The following is a 15,811-nucleotide window of genomic DNA, read 5'->3' as shown; positions in this document are numbered from 1 at the left end:
GAATAGTTCAATTAGGTATAGGACTTAAGATAGAGTGGATTAATGTTAAGGAAACACTTTTCTCTATATACCTTAATTAGGCATTCTGTAAGCAAGTTTTCCATCTGGACTCTATATCCTGCACTGGCCATGCATGTGTAGAGCACACATGGAAAGAAGTATAAGTCAAAATGGAATCTGCTGTGGTGGCTGGGAAAGGATGAGTGCACCTTGATGTAGGGGACGCCCTACTAGCACTGCCTTTCCCCTCTACCGCTGACTTGTTTTCCTTTTCTGGCAGTTTTGCCATTTTCTCAAAATTAATAAATAGTAGGTTAGGTTATAGAGTTTTGTTCTCAACTTAGGGATTTGTATGGAATAAATATAAATTGTTGAGGAAAATAAGGTTGCTGATTATTCACAATTATACATATGAGTGTGTATGTATGTATAAACATAATGTAATGATGTAGAATAAGGGGTGGAATGTCATGGTTTAATAATTTTGTAATTTTTGCTATCAGTATTCCACATCATAACATCATTTAAAGCATGAATAATTTTACTGAATCTGCAACTTACAGAAGAAGACTACATCTCCCAGGGAACAACACGATGGGTCACGGGACCTGGACTCTATATTAACTCTGTCGCAGAACAGACTGATCTCTTTCGAGTTCTGGCGTTCAGGGGAGTGTGTGGGAGCCTTCACCGTCTCGCCTAAATTTCACAGTAGGCCTCTCGGTTACGGGACTCATTCTCTCTCCTATTTTGCTTGATTCATTAGCCCAATTTTCAATTTTCAATTATATTGTATTATATTGTGTTATCCGGTATTTCGATATAGTATTTAGTAAATAAGTGTGCCTCCTTAGATCGTTGCCGCTGTTTTCTTTTCCTAATTAACTTTTTCCTTTCGGCCCAGGGCCCCTCCGGGGCCCACGGCCCCTGTCACGGACGCAGGTGGATTTTTAGTTCAAACCGTGACATGAGGAGATAAGTCTTCCTGTTGACGCATGCAGCAATTGAAGGAAAAGATACAACAAAGCTGTTTGAAAGTTTCTGGTAGTTTATTTTTGTCAAAACAGAAGTGATTTGGTGGTTTCTTTACAGCTCTTCTCTCTGTCTGTAAATATGCCTGGAGAGGGAGCCTCAGTTCTAAACCAGGAAGAGCAGCCCTGAACCACTTACCCCATGCTGCTGATGAGTGTCTGAGGTGTACAGGACCCTTTTGTATTCTCTTTTTGCTACCACGTATAAGAAAGACCTTTTATTTTCATTATTATACAAAGTGACATTAAGTTAGGTCTGCTTTCCCAACAATCCCACTGATGCATATCTTGGACTTTCTCCTTTGGGCTGCTTCTACAGCATGGTGTGATTGCAGTGGTACAGGGGTCATCCTAGGTGGCTGAACTTCCCTTCGTGCAGAGGGCCATCACTGAGCCCAGAGGAAACGTAACTTCCACAGGAGTCCTAGCCTGAAAGTGAGCAAGGAGTTTAAAGTGGCCTTTAGGGGCGAATTTATGTCAGCCTCTGCACTCTTCCTTGTGTTAAGCATGCCTTCTGTCATGGAAAAATCCAGGCTTGATTATTTTCATGGATGTATTTCTCAAGCGTATTTAACTCTATTCCTTTCCTCCTTCAGGACTCCAAATAATGTCTTGTGTAATTGCCATTGCGAGCGAATTTTTGGAAAGAATATTGCATTTGAGCTGTCAGCAATGCAATAATATAATAAGCAAATACAAGGTATGGAATAGGGTTGCATTCACAATATCTAAGTGCGTGTATACATAAATGTGAAAACTTGTATGCGTCATATATGTGAAGTGTACATAGGTATTAGTATCTATGTATGTACATGTAAGGAGATTCTTTTACTGCAAGTGGTATTGGTCAGCTGAAATCTGTGAAATAATAAAGTAATCCACATATTGCATGTTGAGAATGAAAGGGAGAAATGTGCATGAGAATACATTGAAAGATCATGTAGCTGTACAGTTAAAGTAAATGTCTCAAAGTTTCAAGAGAAAGTAGGAAAAATACTCTTTACAGCTGTGCACTTTGCAGTTGCTGATCTATACAAACTGATAAGACTGATAAGCATTTTGGAAAACAGACCAATAGGAAGGGGAAGCTTGTAAAGTCACCTCCCCACACAAAGCAAACAAACAAAAGAAGATAATTCTAGGATGCAGAAATTGGAAGTAATTGCTTTGCTGAGTACCTGAGATACTGCCAAACTCTTCACCTGGTGTGGTTTACTCAGTTTTGGATATCACGCTAAAGAAAGATGTGAACAAACTATAGAGAGCTCACAGAAGAGAATAATCAAAGTGGGAAAGACACACCTGAATGAAGCAATTTCTCAGCATAGAGGGAAGGTGACAGGGTGGGATGTGGTAATGTTTTTCAGATATCCAAGGTGGCTATGTGAGGAAGGAAATAATCTATTTTCGGTATCCAGAGAGTTGTTTGAGTATGAGTATATGAGTACCGTCATCAGATGCAGAATTGAACTAGGATTTCTTATTTATTTTGTGAATCAACATATGCATGGTCATGTATGCAGCCATTGCTGAATTTCATGGATTTTGTTGGCTCTGCACTACATGCATATGTTGCAGATATCAAAAAGAAAAGTGTATTTTACCAGAATCTATTTCCTTATATATTCTTGGTGGCTTTTTCTTGTCTTGCTCCCACTCTTGATGCAAGTTCATAATAAAATTAGGCCAACTTGATTCGTTTTTACGCTTGTGGCCTTTTCTTTCTGTAAAGCTGAACTAGATCCACAAAGAGACATCACAGAATTTGGCATCTTTATCCCATCATGTGCTAGGCTGCCTAACTCTAGGTGCAGCATTTGGGAGCTGAGCAGAGGGGCAGGATCACCACCTTTCACTTGCTGGCAGCACTTGCCCTCATGTAGCCCAGGACACCATTCACCTTAGTGGCCAGGGCTCCCTGCTGGTTCTGCCTAGTGTCCAGCAGAACTCTGACTTACTGTCCAGATGGTTGGCACCATCTATGAAAGAGCCTGGTGATTTTTCTCCTCAGTTGCAGAAATTTGCTCTTCCCTTCACTGAGACCCACGGGGATCCTGCCTGAAATGTAACAGTGGCACAGCAGCAGGAAAAAAAGGAGAAAGCATTTGGGGTAGGGAGGCAATGACCACTATGCTGTTGGCAGCACCAACACGATTCTGCATCTCTGTTTCTGCTTGATTTCCATGGTGGAAATGGACAGCAATGACAGGAGTCCATGGGAGCTGATTTGTGTCCCAGCTGCCACACAGCCCCAGTCTTGCCAGCTCCACCACTGTTGTATTGCTGCTGCTGGCGGGGTGGAGTCTTCCTTGGTGATGGCAGATCCTAGTAGTTACTGGCCTTCCTCTTGGAGGCTCATTGGGTCCCCCCAGATGGGCTGATGCCACAGGGCCCTGCCGTAGGCTCTGCCAGTTCCTCCCCAGATGATGCGTGATCCACAATGAAGGTGGAATAGCTGCAGCTCTTCTGCCATGGTTGGCACCTCATCCCTGTTGAAGCTGGTCGGGCTGCTGAACTGGGCAGAAAGTCTATTACAGGTGTGCTTGCTACGGTGTTTCACTTCATTGAATAATACGAGATTAATTCTCATTTTTCCTGTGTTCCCTTGAACAGCCACAGGAGCCTCGTGCTATTTGGAGTTTTTTTTAAAGCAAATTGAGGTATCACATATGAAGCTGTTCTCCATTTTAAAAAAATCGGGGGATTCAAGTAAAAAAAGATCATGATGTAACTTAAATGTTTCAAAAATCAAGGGTATCACTCAAGGCTATGTGCTGCTATTGGATTGGAGTTTGATTCTTTAGTGTTCCGTGTGTTTTCCTTCCTCTGATCAGTTCCTGCATTACTCACAGTGGGATGGTTTGGGATGGGGTCTGATTTTGTGATGTCATCACGCACTGTCATCACATGCAATCACAATTGGTCCATCTTCTGCTTTTTGGCGTCTTTGTCTCTTTTATTAGTAATATCATGAGTACTGATTTATGGTCATGGCAACAAAGATGAAATTTAACACCCTCTATCTATCAGGACTGAAATATGGAGAAAGCAGCATGGGTAGCATGGGTAGGAACAGCAAAGCCAGCAGTCTTGTCAATAACACAGAGCCTTTTTGTTCTAAGTTTTAAGGGATGTTTATTAGGTATTATAAGCAGCAGGCCGAGAGGCAGATGTTGGGCTCCCAGCCTGCCGGAGCCGTGCTGTGACGGCATTGCAGTGCCGTCCTAGTGCCGCCGCCGGGGCCGCCTCTTGCAGGGCGGCGCAGAGTCCTGGGGGCTGCTGCGGGCCTTCCTCTTCGGGGGGCGCCAGGGCCCCCCAGACGAGCGGTCCCTGCCCTGGGAAGAGGGACCCGCTGTGGCCGCCTGCCCTGGCTCCGTGCTGGGCCCTGCGGTGCTGGTGGAGCGGCCTGGGCCCGAGGCAGGAGGCTCCTGATGGGAGGTGCTGGTGATGGTGCTGGCTGCAGGACTGTCCTCCCTCCCTCCAGCAGCACGGGTGTCCTGGTGGTCCAGCTGGTGGCGGATGGTGGGGCCGTACAGGGCTGCAGCGGTGCCGATGAGCCTTCTGACGAAGGGCACCACGTCACCACTGGTGGTCATCTGCAGCGCCTGCACCAAGGCCTCCTGGTCCAGCCCGTGCTGGCACAGGAAGTTCACGGTGGTGCACTGTGCCACGTAGACTTCCCACCAGTCGTCGCTGGACACCTGCTGGATCTCTTCCTGCAGCCATCGGAGCAGGGGTCCGAGGTCTTCCGGATGTTGCTGGAAGAAGGCAGCCCAGACCTCGGCTGGGAAGTTGTGCTCAGCTGGGATGAGCACCGGCTCTGCAGGCCCCTGCTCGTCCTGCAGGCCGTCACCTGAGTGCGCTGCGGGCTGCGGGACAGCACACTCCAGGTAATCCTCGTCCGACCTCACCGAGTATCGGATGGTGGCGACTTTGTGCCCGCATACGGCACAACTCGGCTTCTTCTGTGCCCACCAGACGGCACAGCCGTAGCACAGCTGGTGCTGGCAGGGGGTCACGTAAGCCACATCCTCCCGTACTTGCCCACAGATGGGGCAGGTCCAGTCGGATGTCGCATCCATGGCCCGGGCTGTTCGGTGGGCTGGGGAGAGCTGAGGTCGGGAAGCTGCTCCCTTCACAGGTGCTGCAGCAGGCAGAAAGACGGTGTCACCAACTGCAAAAGACAGAGAGAGGCCACGGTCACTCACTGTCCCAGTCTCTCATCAGCAAACCCTCCCGGTCCCTGTTCCCCTCCTGCCACTGCGGGGGCCATGTCCCCACGGGCATAGGCTGGCCTGGGGAGGGGCCCTCAAGAAGCACCCCCAGCTTCTGGCGTCAGGCATTGCCACGCTGCCCACCTGCGCTGCTGCACGCTCCTCTCCTAGATGTCCCAGACGCCTGCAACCAGCAGGGTCGGGGTACAGCTCAAGAGGCTCTGGGACGGCGGCTGAGTGCTGCGCAAGCAACACCCAGATCACGTTCCAGCTCCAAAACTCGCCCTGTCCACACTCCAGTCCTCGCACACTCGCTCGGTTGGAGGCCAGGTACGAACTGCTGGGCTGGGCTGCTGCGCCCGCTTTGGAGCAGCGTGGGCCAAGCAGTCACAATCCATCGCATGGAGATGTCACAGACCAGGGCTTGGCCGTGTTGCTGGGCCTCGCCTTCACTGGGGGACATCACCACCCATCCCACAGCGACGGCGTCATCCACTGCTTGGTCATCACTATGCACCAGCCTCACGTGCTGCACGTTTTATTATTCAATAAAATTTCCTGCTTCCCTCTGTCTCTTGAAGTTGGTGATCTTGGAGATCTTTTTCGGCCTTTATGAATCTATGATTTTGTGTTACCCAAGATCACTCTGATTTAGATGCTGAGGGAAACCTTTGTTAATGAATTTTCACTGCCAGTGTATGGAATCTGTTTTAAGATTTTTTTATCAAGTAGTTTGAAGAAGGTAAAATAAGAAACAATTTTCTATCCAAGTATTTAGTTGGACATATGCTGCTGGTGTAGAGGAAAGTTACATGGTTTTTTATTATGGAAGATTAAAAAAATATATTTTTTTTTCTGTTTTTTAGTAAAGTGATGTTTTTATTAGTAAGTGTATAAATTTTATTCCTGTACATAACACTGTGATTTAGCCATTTTCATAAGCCATCTTGGAGTAGATTTATCTTTGAGTAAAAAAGTTACTTCTTACATCCAGTGTCTTGTTTTTCTGTTTTGGAAGAGATACAAAACAGAAGTCAAATGCACATACATCAAGTTATTAGCACTCAGTGGAGAAAATGTAGTGCATTACCAACAACAGTTCAGCTCTAGCTGATCTCCAGACAAAGGTACTTTATGATTCTTACACCTTCACTTGTATGGAGAGCATATCTACTGTCACAGAGTATCGCCCAATTGAATGCTGTACTGGCACTATGTAGAAAATGGCACCCACATAAGTGAATGGATGTTTTGTTACTGCTTTCAAAGTGCTACTGAGTATCAGACTTGCCTTGTGACTTGCATAAGGACTGTCCTATTTGAGTTGTGGCTGAATTGATGCTGTCTCCCCGCAAGTGGTTTTGAGGCTTCTCTCTTTCAGCTAGCTTTGAAGGCTCAGGGGCAGCAATTCCTGGCTGAAGATGAAAATTCTACTGCAAAAAGATGAACTGTCCCCTCGCTAGTGCTTGCTTGTATTTCTGTTCTATTTGGAGTATAATTTCATTTTGGGCCTTCTTCCTCCCGTGTCATATGAAAGTTCTATGCTTCTTTTTGGGTATTTTTTATTTAATTCCTGTCCAGAGGGGTATAAAATGCAAGATGAATTAAGCTCCTTGAAGATAGGAACATCTACCTCTTTTCATGTACCATTTTGGGTGAATGTATATAAAATGTCTAAGAAGATGTTTCATTGAGAAGTAATCTGAAACCTATGGACTGAGTGACAACAAGTTTGTTTTCTTTTGACATGAAGGACCACGTAAATTAATGTTTGAAATTTAAATGACCTTGTGAAGGAGAAAAATAAGTACTAGCACTGTCGAAGGACCTCATGGGACTGGTATCTAAACCTTTTTCTACTAAGCATGGTCTATTTCAGTGGGGAAAAAAATATTAAGAATATTAAGGAGAATTAGAACTGGATTTTCTTTAAGGTCCTTTCCAACCTGAGCCATTCTATGACGCACTGCTTGCTCTCTTCTGAACTAGAAGAACTTTGCCCTTAAACTGATGCAAATGCAGTAGCTGACATAGAAGAACAAGAATGCTCTCAGAGAGTTTTTGTTATGAAATACGTCAAATTTGGGTACCTTACTAAAAATACATAGTGTTTTGATCTTATTGGCTGTTGGAGCGCTTGAATAGTCAAAGAAACATTGAAAACCAGGATATTTCTGTTGTGAGGTGACTGTCGTTTGAGTTTTCTTTCGTGATGAGCCTTCTTATTTTAAAGGAGCATGATCTTTGTACTTCTTGTTTATCACCTTAATTTTTTATGAATTCAGAATGCTTTAAGAGAACTTGCTATGTCTCTTTGTTTATCTTTTTGCTTTTGTCACTATTAGTTTTGAACACATGAATGTGTGATCAGCTTTAAGAAGCTGTCCGGACACAGACCAGAAGAGGAAAAGCTGCCGCAAAGAGATGCCATGGTTTTTAACTTCCCAGCAGTTAGCTTGCTCATTCTGACTATGCAATTTTTTAAAAGCCTGCATGAATCCTGGTGTAATCTGAGTCTGCCACACTGTGATTTATGACACCTTAATGCAGGAATTTAGATTTTTGCTTGTCTGCCATGAGGCACCAATTGTAGTAAAGAGTTAACGAGGGGACATGAGTAACTTGAGCACAGAATAATTTTGCTGCCACAGGTAGGATTTAAGCCTTACAAACCTGAACATTGTGTTATAAATATGGTAAACATTGCCTCTTGTGTATGCCATTTGACAAGGAAAAAAGTAGGCAGTGTGTTTGGAACTTGCTCTCTATAAATGATAGGACACAGAGCATTCATGCATAATTTTCTGGGGTCTGCATGTGCAGGCTGGTACCAAGTTAATATGCCACATAGGTGCAAATACAAAACATGAAAAAACCACTCACAAGTTGTTCTTGAAGTTTCCATCAAATGCCCTTTGAGTTTATACTTTATTTCTAGGAGTCCCTTAGATTTCTTTTTATTCAAGATGTTTGTCATGATGCATCGGATGCAGCACAGATGGGAAATGAGATTTTTATCTGGAAATGTGTATTATCTTTTACAGAAGCATAGAGTCCTGAACAACTCTGAAAAATGAGTTTATCTGTGCAGCTGCCTGGGAGAAGTCTTTCTTAGTTTCTATAGGTACCTTGTATGCTCAGGGGGAATGCATGACCAGCCACTCTTTCTCTGATCATGCAACCTAATATATTTAATTTCGTGGGTAAGGTTCAGAAAAAAGGTGGAAGGGACTTGTCAGGGAATACAGCCAGTACGTGTTTGAAATGTTTCTTTAAACTTGGCTCCTTTAACTATAAAGCTAGAAATTTAACTTGGCTTCCTGGGCAAACTTCAGTCGTCCTGATAAACATACACAAGGATGTTTGGATAACAAAAGAGAGAGCATTACCAAGGTGATGCTTAATTGAGCTAAATCCACATATAATCATTCCTATTATAGTGAAGTGCTGTTCCTCTTAGATGAAGTAAGCCACTTAGAAAATTCTGCAAATGTTTCATTGTGTTGCTGCTGCTTCTCTGACTTACACTAATGAGGATGAGGAAATGCTCTACTGAAATCCGTGGTGCTAAGCAACTGTTAAACATCATTTGACATGCCAATATTAAGACAGACTTATGTTTTCTTTGATTTTCTTTTAGTAAATTATTCATTATTATTATAAGTGATTGGGCAAAACTTCAAAAGGAAGAAAAAAACAGCTAAGGATTGAAACAGGAGGAACTCACGTTGAACTGTTAATACCCACAAGGAAAGTGTTTTGGAACAACAGTAACAAAAAAGGCATAGCCTTTGTCCCAAATCATTTTTCCTCTTGAGTCACTTATCTAAGGACTGTTTGACAGATTCTGGCTCCATTTAATAACAGTTTTATGCACTCTGCACTCTCATTTTGCTGTGGCATAAGGAGAACCTGTTGCTATTCAGGTGCCTATTTGGCTAACATAGATAAATTCATGGGAAATTGGTAGCAACCAGTACATCTGGGAAGAGAGAGATCAACTCAGTATGTTGATGTTCATTCCGATGCTTTAACTTCTCTTGCTTTTTAAAATTAATTTAATTTATCAGAAGTTGGTAAAAGATTGAAGTAAGGGGAGGAAATGGCATAGGCTGTGGTTATTTCACGCTTGTATTTTGAGGTTGTTTTCTGGGCATGATCTGCATTCCTTGGTCTTGCTTCACTCTATGTAGTGGATGGAGATGGAGGGCTTAGCTCTGGTGTAAAGCCAGCTGTTTCTGCTAGGAATCATGATATTCATTCACAGGTTTTTCCTTCAGGTGATTTTTACTGAAATTAAATGGTCTGGGAGTTACTTGAGTAGCTTATGATGCTTTTCTACAAGCATAAGTGAAGTATTCCTGGTCTTTTAGAGCACAGCTTTTCTTTAAATTAAGCCATTTTCTGTGTGCTTTTATATAACCATTTCTTTATCCTTCTTAAAAAAATAAAAATAAAAAAAGCAAGTTTATACAGGAGGGAATACAGGAAAGTAGAGAACGATATTTGGCATGTTTTCTGAAAAGGGCAGATTGGGTTCTTGGCATCTGTTTGTTCCATATTTCTGAATATTGGGTTGGCCACAGTTTTTCGCAGTCTTCTTTCTGAAAGCTTTGGTCAGCTTGAATTCTAGAACAGCTGGATCTTCTGTGAAAAGTAGGCGTCAAGAAGACTCTGAGGGTCCTGGATTAGCAATTTCTTTCCCCCAGTCTTTCAGGCTTTCAGTCGATTGTGGCTGACAGTGCTGTACTTAATACATTTTCTTTCCAGTTGTTTCTGACATATGTAAAGAAATCAATTCTGATATTGCTTTAGAGGAGCACCTTGTTCTCTGGTTTCTTGCTGAAAGCTCACTAAGATCTTATTATTCAGAACTCAGCAATTCCTTAGAGGAATAACTGCTGTAATTTGGACTGGGAATTTAGGTAATGGAACAGTATTTATGTGAGTCCACTTACAGTGGAAAAGAAGGAGAAGAAAAATGTGAATAAAGGAAGGAGAAATATGTCAAGTATTAGTTCAGAAAAAATTAGCATTCAGTAGTTTTGTTCATATTTTATATTAGAATGGCAGATTGTTTAAAATTTAGTCCTAAAGTCCCACAGTAGTGCTAGTAGTTAGATAGACCTCATTTTATCTTTAGGATAGCAAGAAGAATTCCCTTTTTTTTTTTTTTCTTTCCTCCAAAATATGAATTTAATATTGTGACTTGTTAGATATGAATCAGTTTTGCTTTCCTAAGGGCTTGTGCATCGCTGGAGATATTAAAGATGGAAAAGCCTTATTCAGTCATCAACAAGGCCGTTACAGGTTTTATTCTCTGGACTATGGTTTCTAGTATTGTGCTCTCCTGGTTTGATATGCTCTCAACAATAAGGCTGCCTTATCTTTTCTCAGGAGGATGTTCTACTGCCTAATACGAATCACTATCAAGAAATACTTAAGATATCAAGTGTACTGTTTCTAAGAGATCTGATGCAGCAGTGTATGAAATTGCTCTGTATGGAACTCGTGCTGATCCATCGACACAGGGAAGCTCAGTCTGAGCTTCATGCTTCTGGAGTTCGCAGGAAGGTTCTCATCAGAGGAAAAGGTTTCTTATTTTGCTGCATATATTCCACCTAAAATTAATTTTGAACAAAACTAATGATAATTCATCCACATTGGTGAAATATGAGGTCTGCTTCAAAAATAATGCTTCCTACTTTGTTGGCCTACAACATTAGAGGCAGATGGTGGTGGTACGGCAGTAGAGAATGAAAATTCCCACCAATATTCCATTGCATTTTGTTGCTGTGTGACAGATAAAAGCAGAAGGGCAGACTAACAAAGTGGTTTCTGGCATGGAAGTGCAGATGAAGCAAAAGTGTGTCATCCAGTGGTTTGGACAGGTTATGGAGACTCTTAATTCTCCCTTATAGATGAGTTCCTTTACTTCATGTGTCTTACTTGTCTTTAAACTCTGTCCATTTTATTAACATAAAGCAAAATTTGCTATCTACTAACTAGAACTGAAGGCAGTTCAGCATGTGAAGTCACTCTGAAGCCAAAGAAGCATGGATTTTTACCTCCCCGATTGCTAAGCAGCAGATGTAATAAAGCTGAAATATTTGTACCACTTATACTGGAAGTATGCTCCCAGTCCCATTCAGGCAAGAGGGCAGACTGAGTGCCACGTATATCCTTTCTTTGTGTGTTTGTGAGAATAAGTTGTCTACTCCTTCATAAAATGCGTCTGTGATGACAATCTCATATAAATGAGGGCAACCTCTTGAGACACTATCTCTTTTTACAACCATTGTTTCTCTTTATTGAGATACACAGAACTATTTTCATGAAATAGGATAGTTTCTAAGGCTTCTAATTGTATTATTTTTTGTTTTTCTCTGTCTGTTGCTTTATAAATCAGCAAATCTCTAATGTGTTTGACACTGGGTTTCAACAGCGTAGGCAGGCATTCTGGTTTTCAATTTTCTGTTGAACACAGTGTTGGAGGGTGACAACCCACACTTTAATGGTATTGTTCCTTAATTAAATAGTACGGAATACGGATAGGAAACTGATTCCAAGGTCTTTCAAATAAGCAATTTATTTTGATACTGTTTTCCAATACCTATTTAAATGAAGAATAATGGTGACTAGTGGTTGCTTGTCTTTAGGTGCTCTTTAAATTCATCTCCATTAAACTCTGGTCCACTTTCAGACATACCTCTGGGCAGGTAGAACATGCAAGAAAAATGCATTTGATATAAGCAGTTGTTAATTCAATTGTGCTATCTTCTAGTGAGACTGTTTCAGAGAAATGCAAGTAGAAATCTAAGGGAAGTTTGTTTTAATACACGGAATGAAAATGGATTGGGAGTATGCCACTCCAGCCGTGCTCTATCATCTAAATTACTTTTGGTGACCTAATCCTTGCCAATAGCTGTTGATAGTAACCATAAATGCAAACTGACACGTGAAACCTGTTTTGTTCAACTTCAGGCAAAGGCTGCTGAATTTGCCTGTTCATCAAATTGTTATGCGCCTCATATGTTTTAAAGTACTTCTATTTTCTCTCTTCGATGGTGTGTGATGCCACAGTAAGTAGTTACTAGTTAATGCTGTTTAATTTCCACCCCTATGAAGGGAGACAGGTCATTTTTACACTTTCTGTATATGAGCATGTGGACGTTCAGCCTTTGAACTAAACCTTCAGTTTAGTGTTACAAAAGCAACACTAATCCCCATTGCTGGGACATCCATCAAGAAGTCCATTTGTTTAAATGTTCCACACCATAGACATGAATCCTTTGGTTTCTATGTCTATTTTTGCCACAGCATCCTCGTGTTTTCCTCTGTGCTGCCTTGACTTTTTTTCTTTGGTAGCAGACTGCTTGATAGACTTCATCACAGCATATTTGAACTGAAGAGGTCAATTGCGTAGCCTGAGCTGAACTCTGTTCCTAGCATCAGTTGTCTTGAGTGGTGTAGCTCTGCAATCCATCTTTAGTTTAAAGCATCTGTCGTGGTTTTCAACTCCTTCTCCATAACTGAAGAACCAAGTTATAACATTCAGAACAGGGCAATACAGTGAAGCACTGACATGTTTTGGTAGTTTAAAGAAGCTCCAAGTTTATTGTAGTAAAACAGGGACAGGCAGTTTGCATTTGCTTCTGCAACTCTAATCTCATCAGAGTTAAGACAGCCAAGATAAACCTAAGGCAACTTCACACTTAACATATCTTTTTAATGCAGTCATGCTTAACGGTGCTGCTGCTGTATATTCCTAGGGTAACTATGGCCTGTTTCTCAGTGTGTGCTGAAGTGTTTCTGTTTTTAATATAAGGATCTGACTTGAAGAGGAGAAAAACATCCCTTTTCCAAGTTTTTCATGCTGAGAACTACAATTAAAAGTAATTGCTTCTATTTCCAAAGTAAAACATGACTTTTAAAAGCTGTAATATTCAGCAGTACCAGGAGGACGCTTATGTCATGTAGAGACAGTTTCGATATTTCACTTTATAGGTGCTCCCATCTGCCTCTCTTAAAGCAGTTCTTCCTGAGAGATGAATGAAGCAGGTTTCTCAAAAAGGCAATATAAAGGGAAGAGGAACACAAAATACCAGAAGTAGAAAAATGAAATAAATATAAATGCCGCATCAATCTGAAGGCATTTGTGCAAATTGCCTCATAAATATAAACAGTGTAGACTGCTGTGATAAGTAGAGGCATTTTAGGGCTGAGACGTTTTGTATACAACTCCGATGCTAATTGTAAACGAAAAAGATTATATTGATGAATGAACCTTGTCTTACTTCTTTTCTTCTTCTTCTTCTTCTTTTTTTTTTTTTTTTTTTCCCCTCATAAAATAGAGGTACAAATTGCATGAGTTAAATTTGTTTTACCTATAAGCCATTATAAATAAGAGAATCAAGAGAATGTCTGAACTTTGAGAGGAAACAGAACAACGTAAAATGGGTTTAGAAACCTATCTTGATTGGGCAATGAATTGTGCTGAAACAGCTCAACATAGAAGGACATGATCAGAATATCCCAAATTTGGAAATTTAAGTTTTATGCCTGGGAAGGAGAATAGACTGAATTAAAACAAAATACAAGTTCAGATGACATTGGAAGGGGAGATATGGCTTTCTGCAGAGTTTGCGCCTGCCTGGGAAAATCTGCTGTGATCTGACACATCCAGAACAACTGGACAAGTATTGGTTTTGCTGGCTTCCTTAATGTGTTGTTCCCTGGAGTGCACACTGTGGACAGAGTAAAAGCCAGATGCTTGCCAAATACAACAGAAAGGAATTACAGAATTAGAACCCTTAGCAGCCTCTTAAAACGCTATGAAACTTGTGAGATTTACACACGGCATCACTGCTTTCCGGCTTAATGAATTGGCCAAGTCCATTTTCCACTGCCCTTTGGACCTCCTCTGTAGGTCATCTCCCTGCAGAGACAGGCCAGCCTTTTAGGAGACCCAAGCTTTCAAATAGAAAAGCCATTTTTTTAAAGGCCATGCTCCTGTATCCATAGATGTAGGAAGTACTTTTAGCAGTAAGGATGGGGTAGGTTGGAGCATGTGTAGGAAGGCTGGGAAACCTGATGCCCTGACATCCTGCTCTCCATACATTTCCTGCAGGATTTGGGGCAAATTACTTTGCCTCTTTGCCTGGCAGTTACACAGTTGTGAAATGGGGACAGCTGTCCTCCTCTATTTCTCAGAGGACTTGTGAAAATAAGGGCATTAAAGATTGTGAAGCCATCTGTTGCTATGGTGATGAGGCTCATTTAGGCACTGAAGCACCAAGATTAGAAACTAATATGTTTCCTGCACAACTTATTTAGAAATATGGATAGGCGGCACTGACGTGTAGGGTCTGGCTTTGCCTCCAGTAACAGGGTTACTGATTTTCATTGGGAACAGAATCTGTAGATTGTAGCAGGCACTCTTTGCTAAGCCTTGGTATGTTAAATGCCTCAAATTGGGTCAGTTGCATAATGCCTCATGGTTGCTTGTTACACCAGGTAAAAACAACGTGCAGGATTTTAACACCTATTATGATTGCTAGATGCTTTTGCATTTCTTGTTAGGCATTCAGAGCTCAGGTGAACGCAGTGGGAATGTGAAAATTTTGCTGGGGAGGTACTGGAGGAAAGAGCAGAGAAAGGGTATAGGGAAATGGATTTTCTTACTTCAGCCCTGCCATAAAGAGCATGCTATGGATGAGTCAGAGGCTGGGGAGAAGGATCAGTGGGATACCTGTGATACTGCTGTTGGTGGGGAAGGATGATGAAACTTACTTCCATTGTTGCTTTGCCCTGCAAGTGTAAGTTTGATATCTTGAGGCTGACAGATTTTGCAAATCTTACCTGCCTGTCTTTTCCCAATGCTCTGCATCAGTACAGCTAGTGCCGCTTAGCTGTATTGAATAATTCAGGTTGGAAGGGACCTTTGGGTCCTCTGGTCCAATGCCTTGCTCAAAGGAGGGTACGCTTCAAAGCTAAACCAGGTTACTGGAATTCTTGTCTAATCAAGTTTTAAAAATCTCCAAGGATGAGTATTCCATACCCTTTATGGGCCCCAGTTTCAGTTCTGATCCACATTTTTCACTATTATTTAACTAGAATTTTCTTTGATGCTGCTTATCCCTGATGGGTCTTTATTGGACTCTGAGGAAAAACTGCAGTACCTTGAAGCCACGAGACTGTGCTTACAGGACATTTGCTTATTAGCAAATGCTGCATGACCAGAAATCTTCCTGCTTGCAAGGCCTGAGCTTCACCCCACGTGAGACAGCCCTCTGCCACACTGCTGCTCATTCTCAGCCTGAGTCCTTCCTGCATTATGCTGCTGTGCACCATCTGTGTTTGCCCTTGGAAATAAAAAGACTGGAAAACAAAAACCTACTTATGATGAGGAGCTTTAATAAGCACTTGATACAAATAGAGAAAGCATCTGGGGTCGGCTGTAAGATGTTTGCTTTTAAATGGCCTATCAAAGTATGAGATGCTTTCTCTAAATCTGATCTTGAGAGAAATCTGAGTTCTATATCCCATTTCCAGATGGCATAACTT

At 41.9% G+C, this 15,811-nt stretch overlaps 1 protein-coding gene across 1 annotated transcript; it reads right to left on the bottom strand.

Moving 5' to 3' along the window:
- Positions 1 to 4,255: 4,255 nt before the first annotated feature.
- On the bottom strand, positions 4,256 to 5,478 carry LOC146759600 (uncharacterized). Its single transcript, XM_085510314.1, has 2 exons — positions 5,390 to 5,478; positions 4,256 to 5,205 (listed from the first exon to the last, which is right to left on the bottom strand). The coding sequence occupies exon 2, from the start codon at positions 5,111 to 5,113 to the stop codon at positions 4,256 to 4,258; it is 858 nt and encodes a 285-aa protein (XP_085366440.1). The 5' UTR covers positions 5,114 to 5,205; positions 5,390 to 5,478.
- Between the last annotated feature and the right edge of the window lie 10,333 nt (positions 5,479 to 15,811).

The sequence above is a fragment of the Coturnix japonica genome, chromosome 10 (assembly GCF_054131305.1).
Source record: "Coturnix japonica strain WE chromosome 10, WE-NBRP24, whole genome shotgun sequence".
NCBI lineage: Eukaryota > Metazoa > Chordata > Aves > Galliformes > Phasianidae > Coturnix > Coturnix japonica.
Note: the sequence above shows the minus strand (reverse complement) of the source record. Positions and strands in the feature narration are given on the sequence as shown.

Coding starts and splice junctions, on each gene's coding strand:
- LOC146759600 (XM_085510314.1), bottom strand. CDS start 5,113: ATGGATGCGACATCCGACTGGACCTGCCCCATCTGTGGGCAAGTACGG.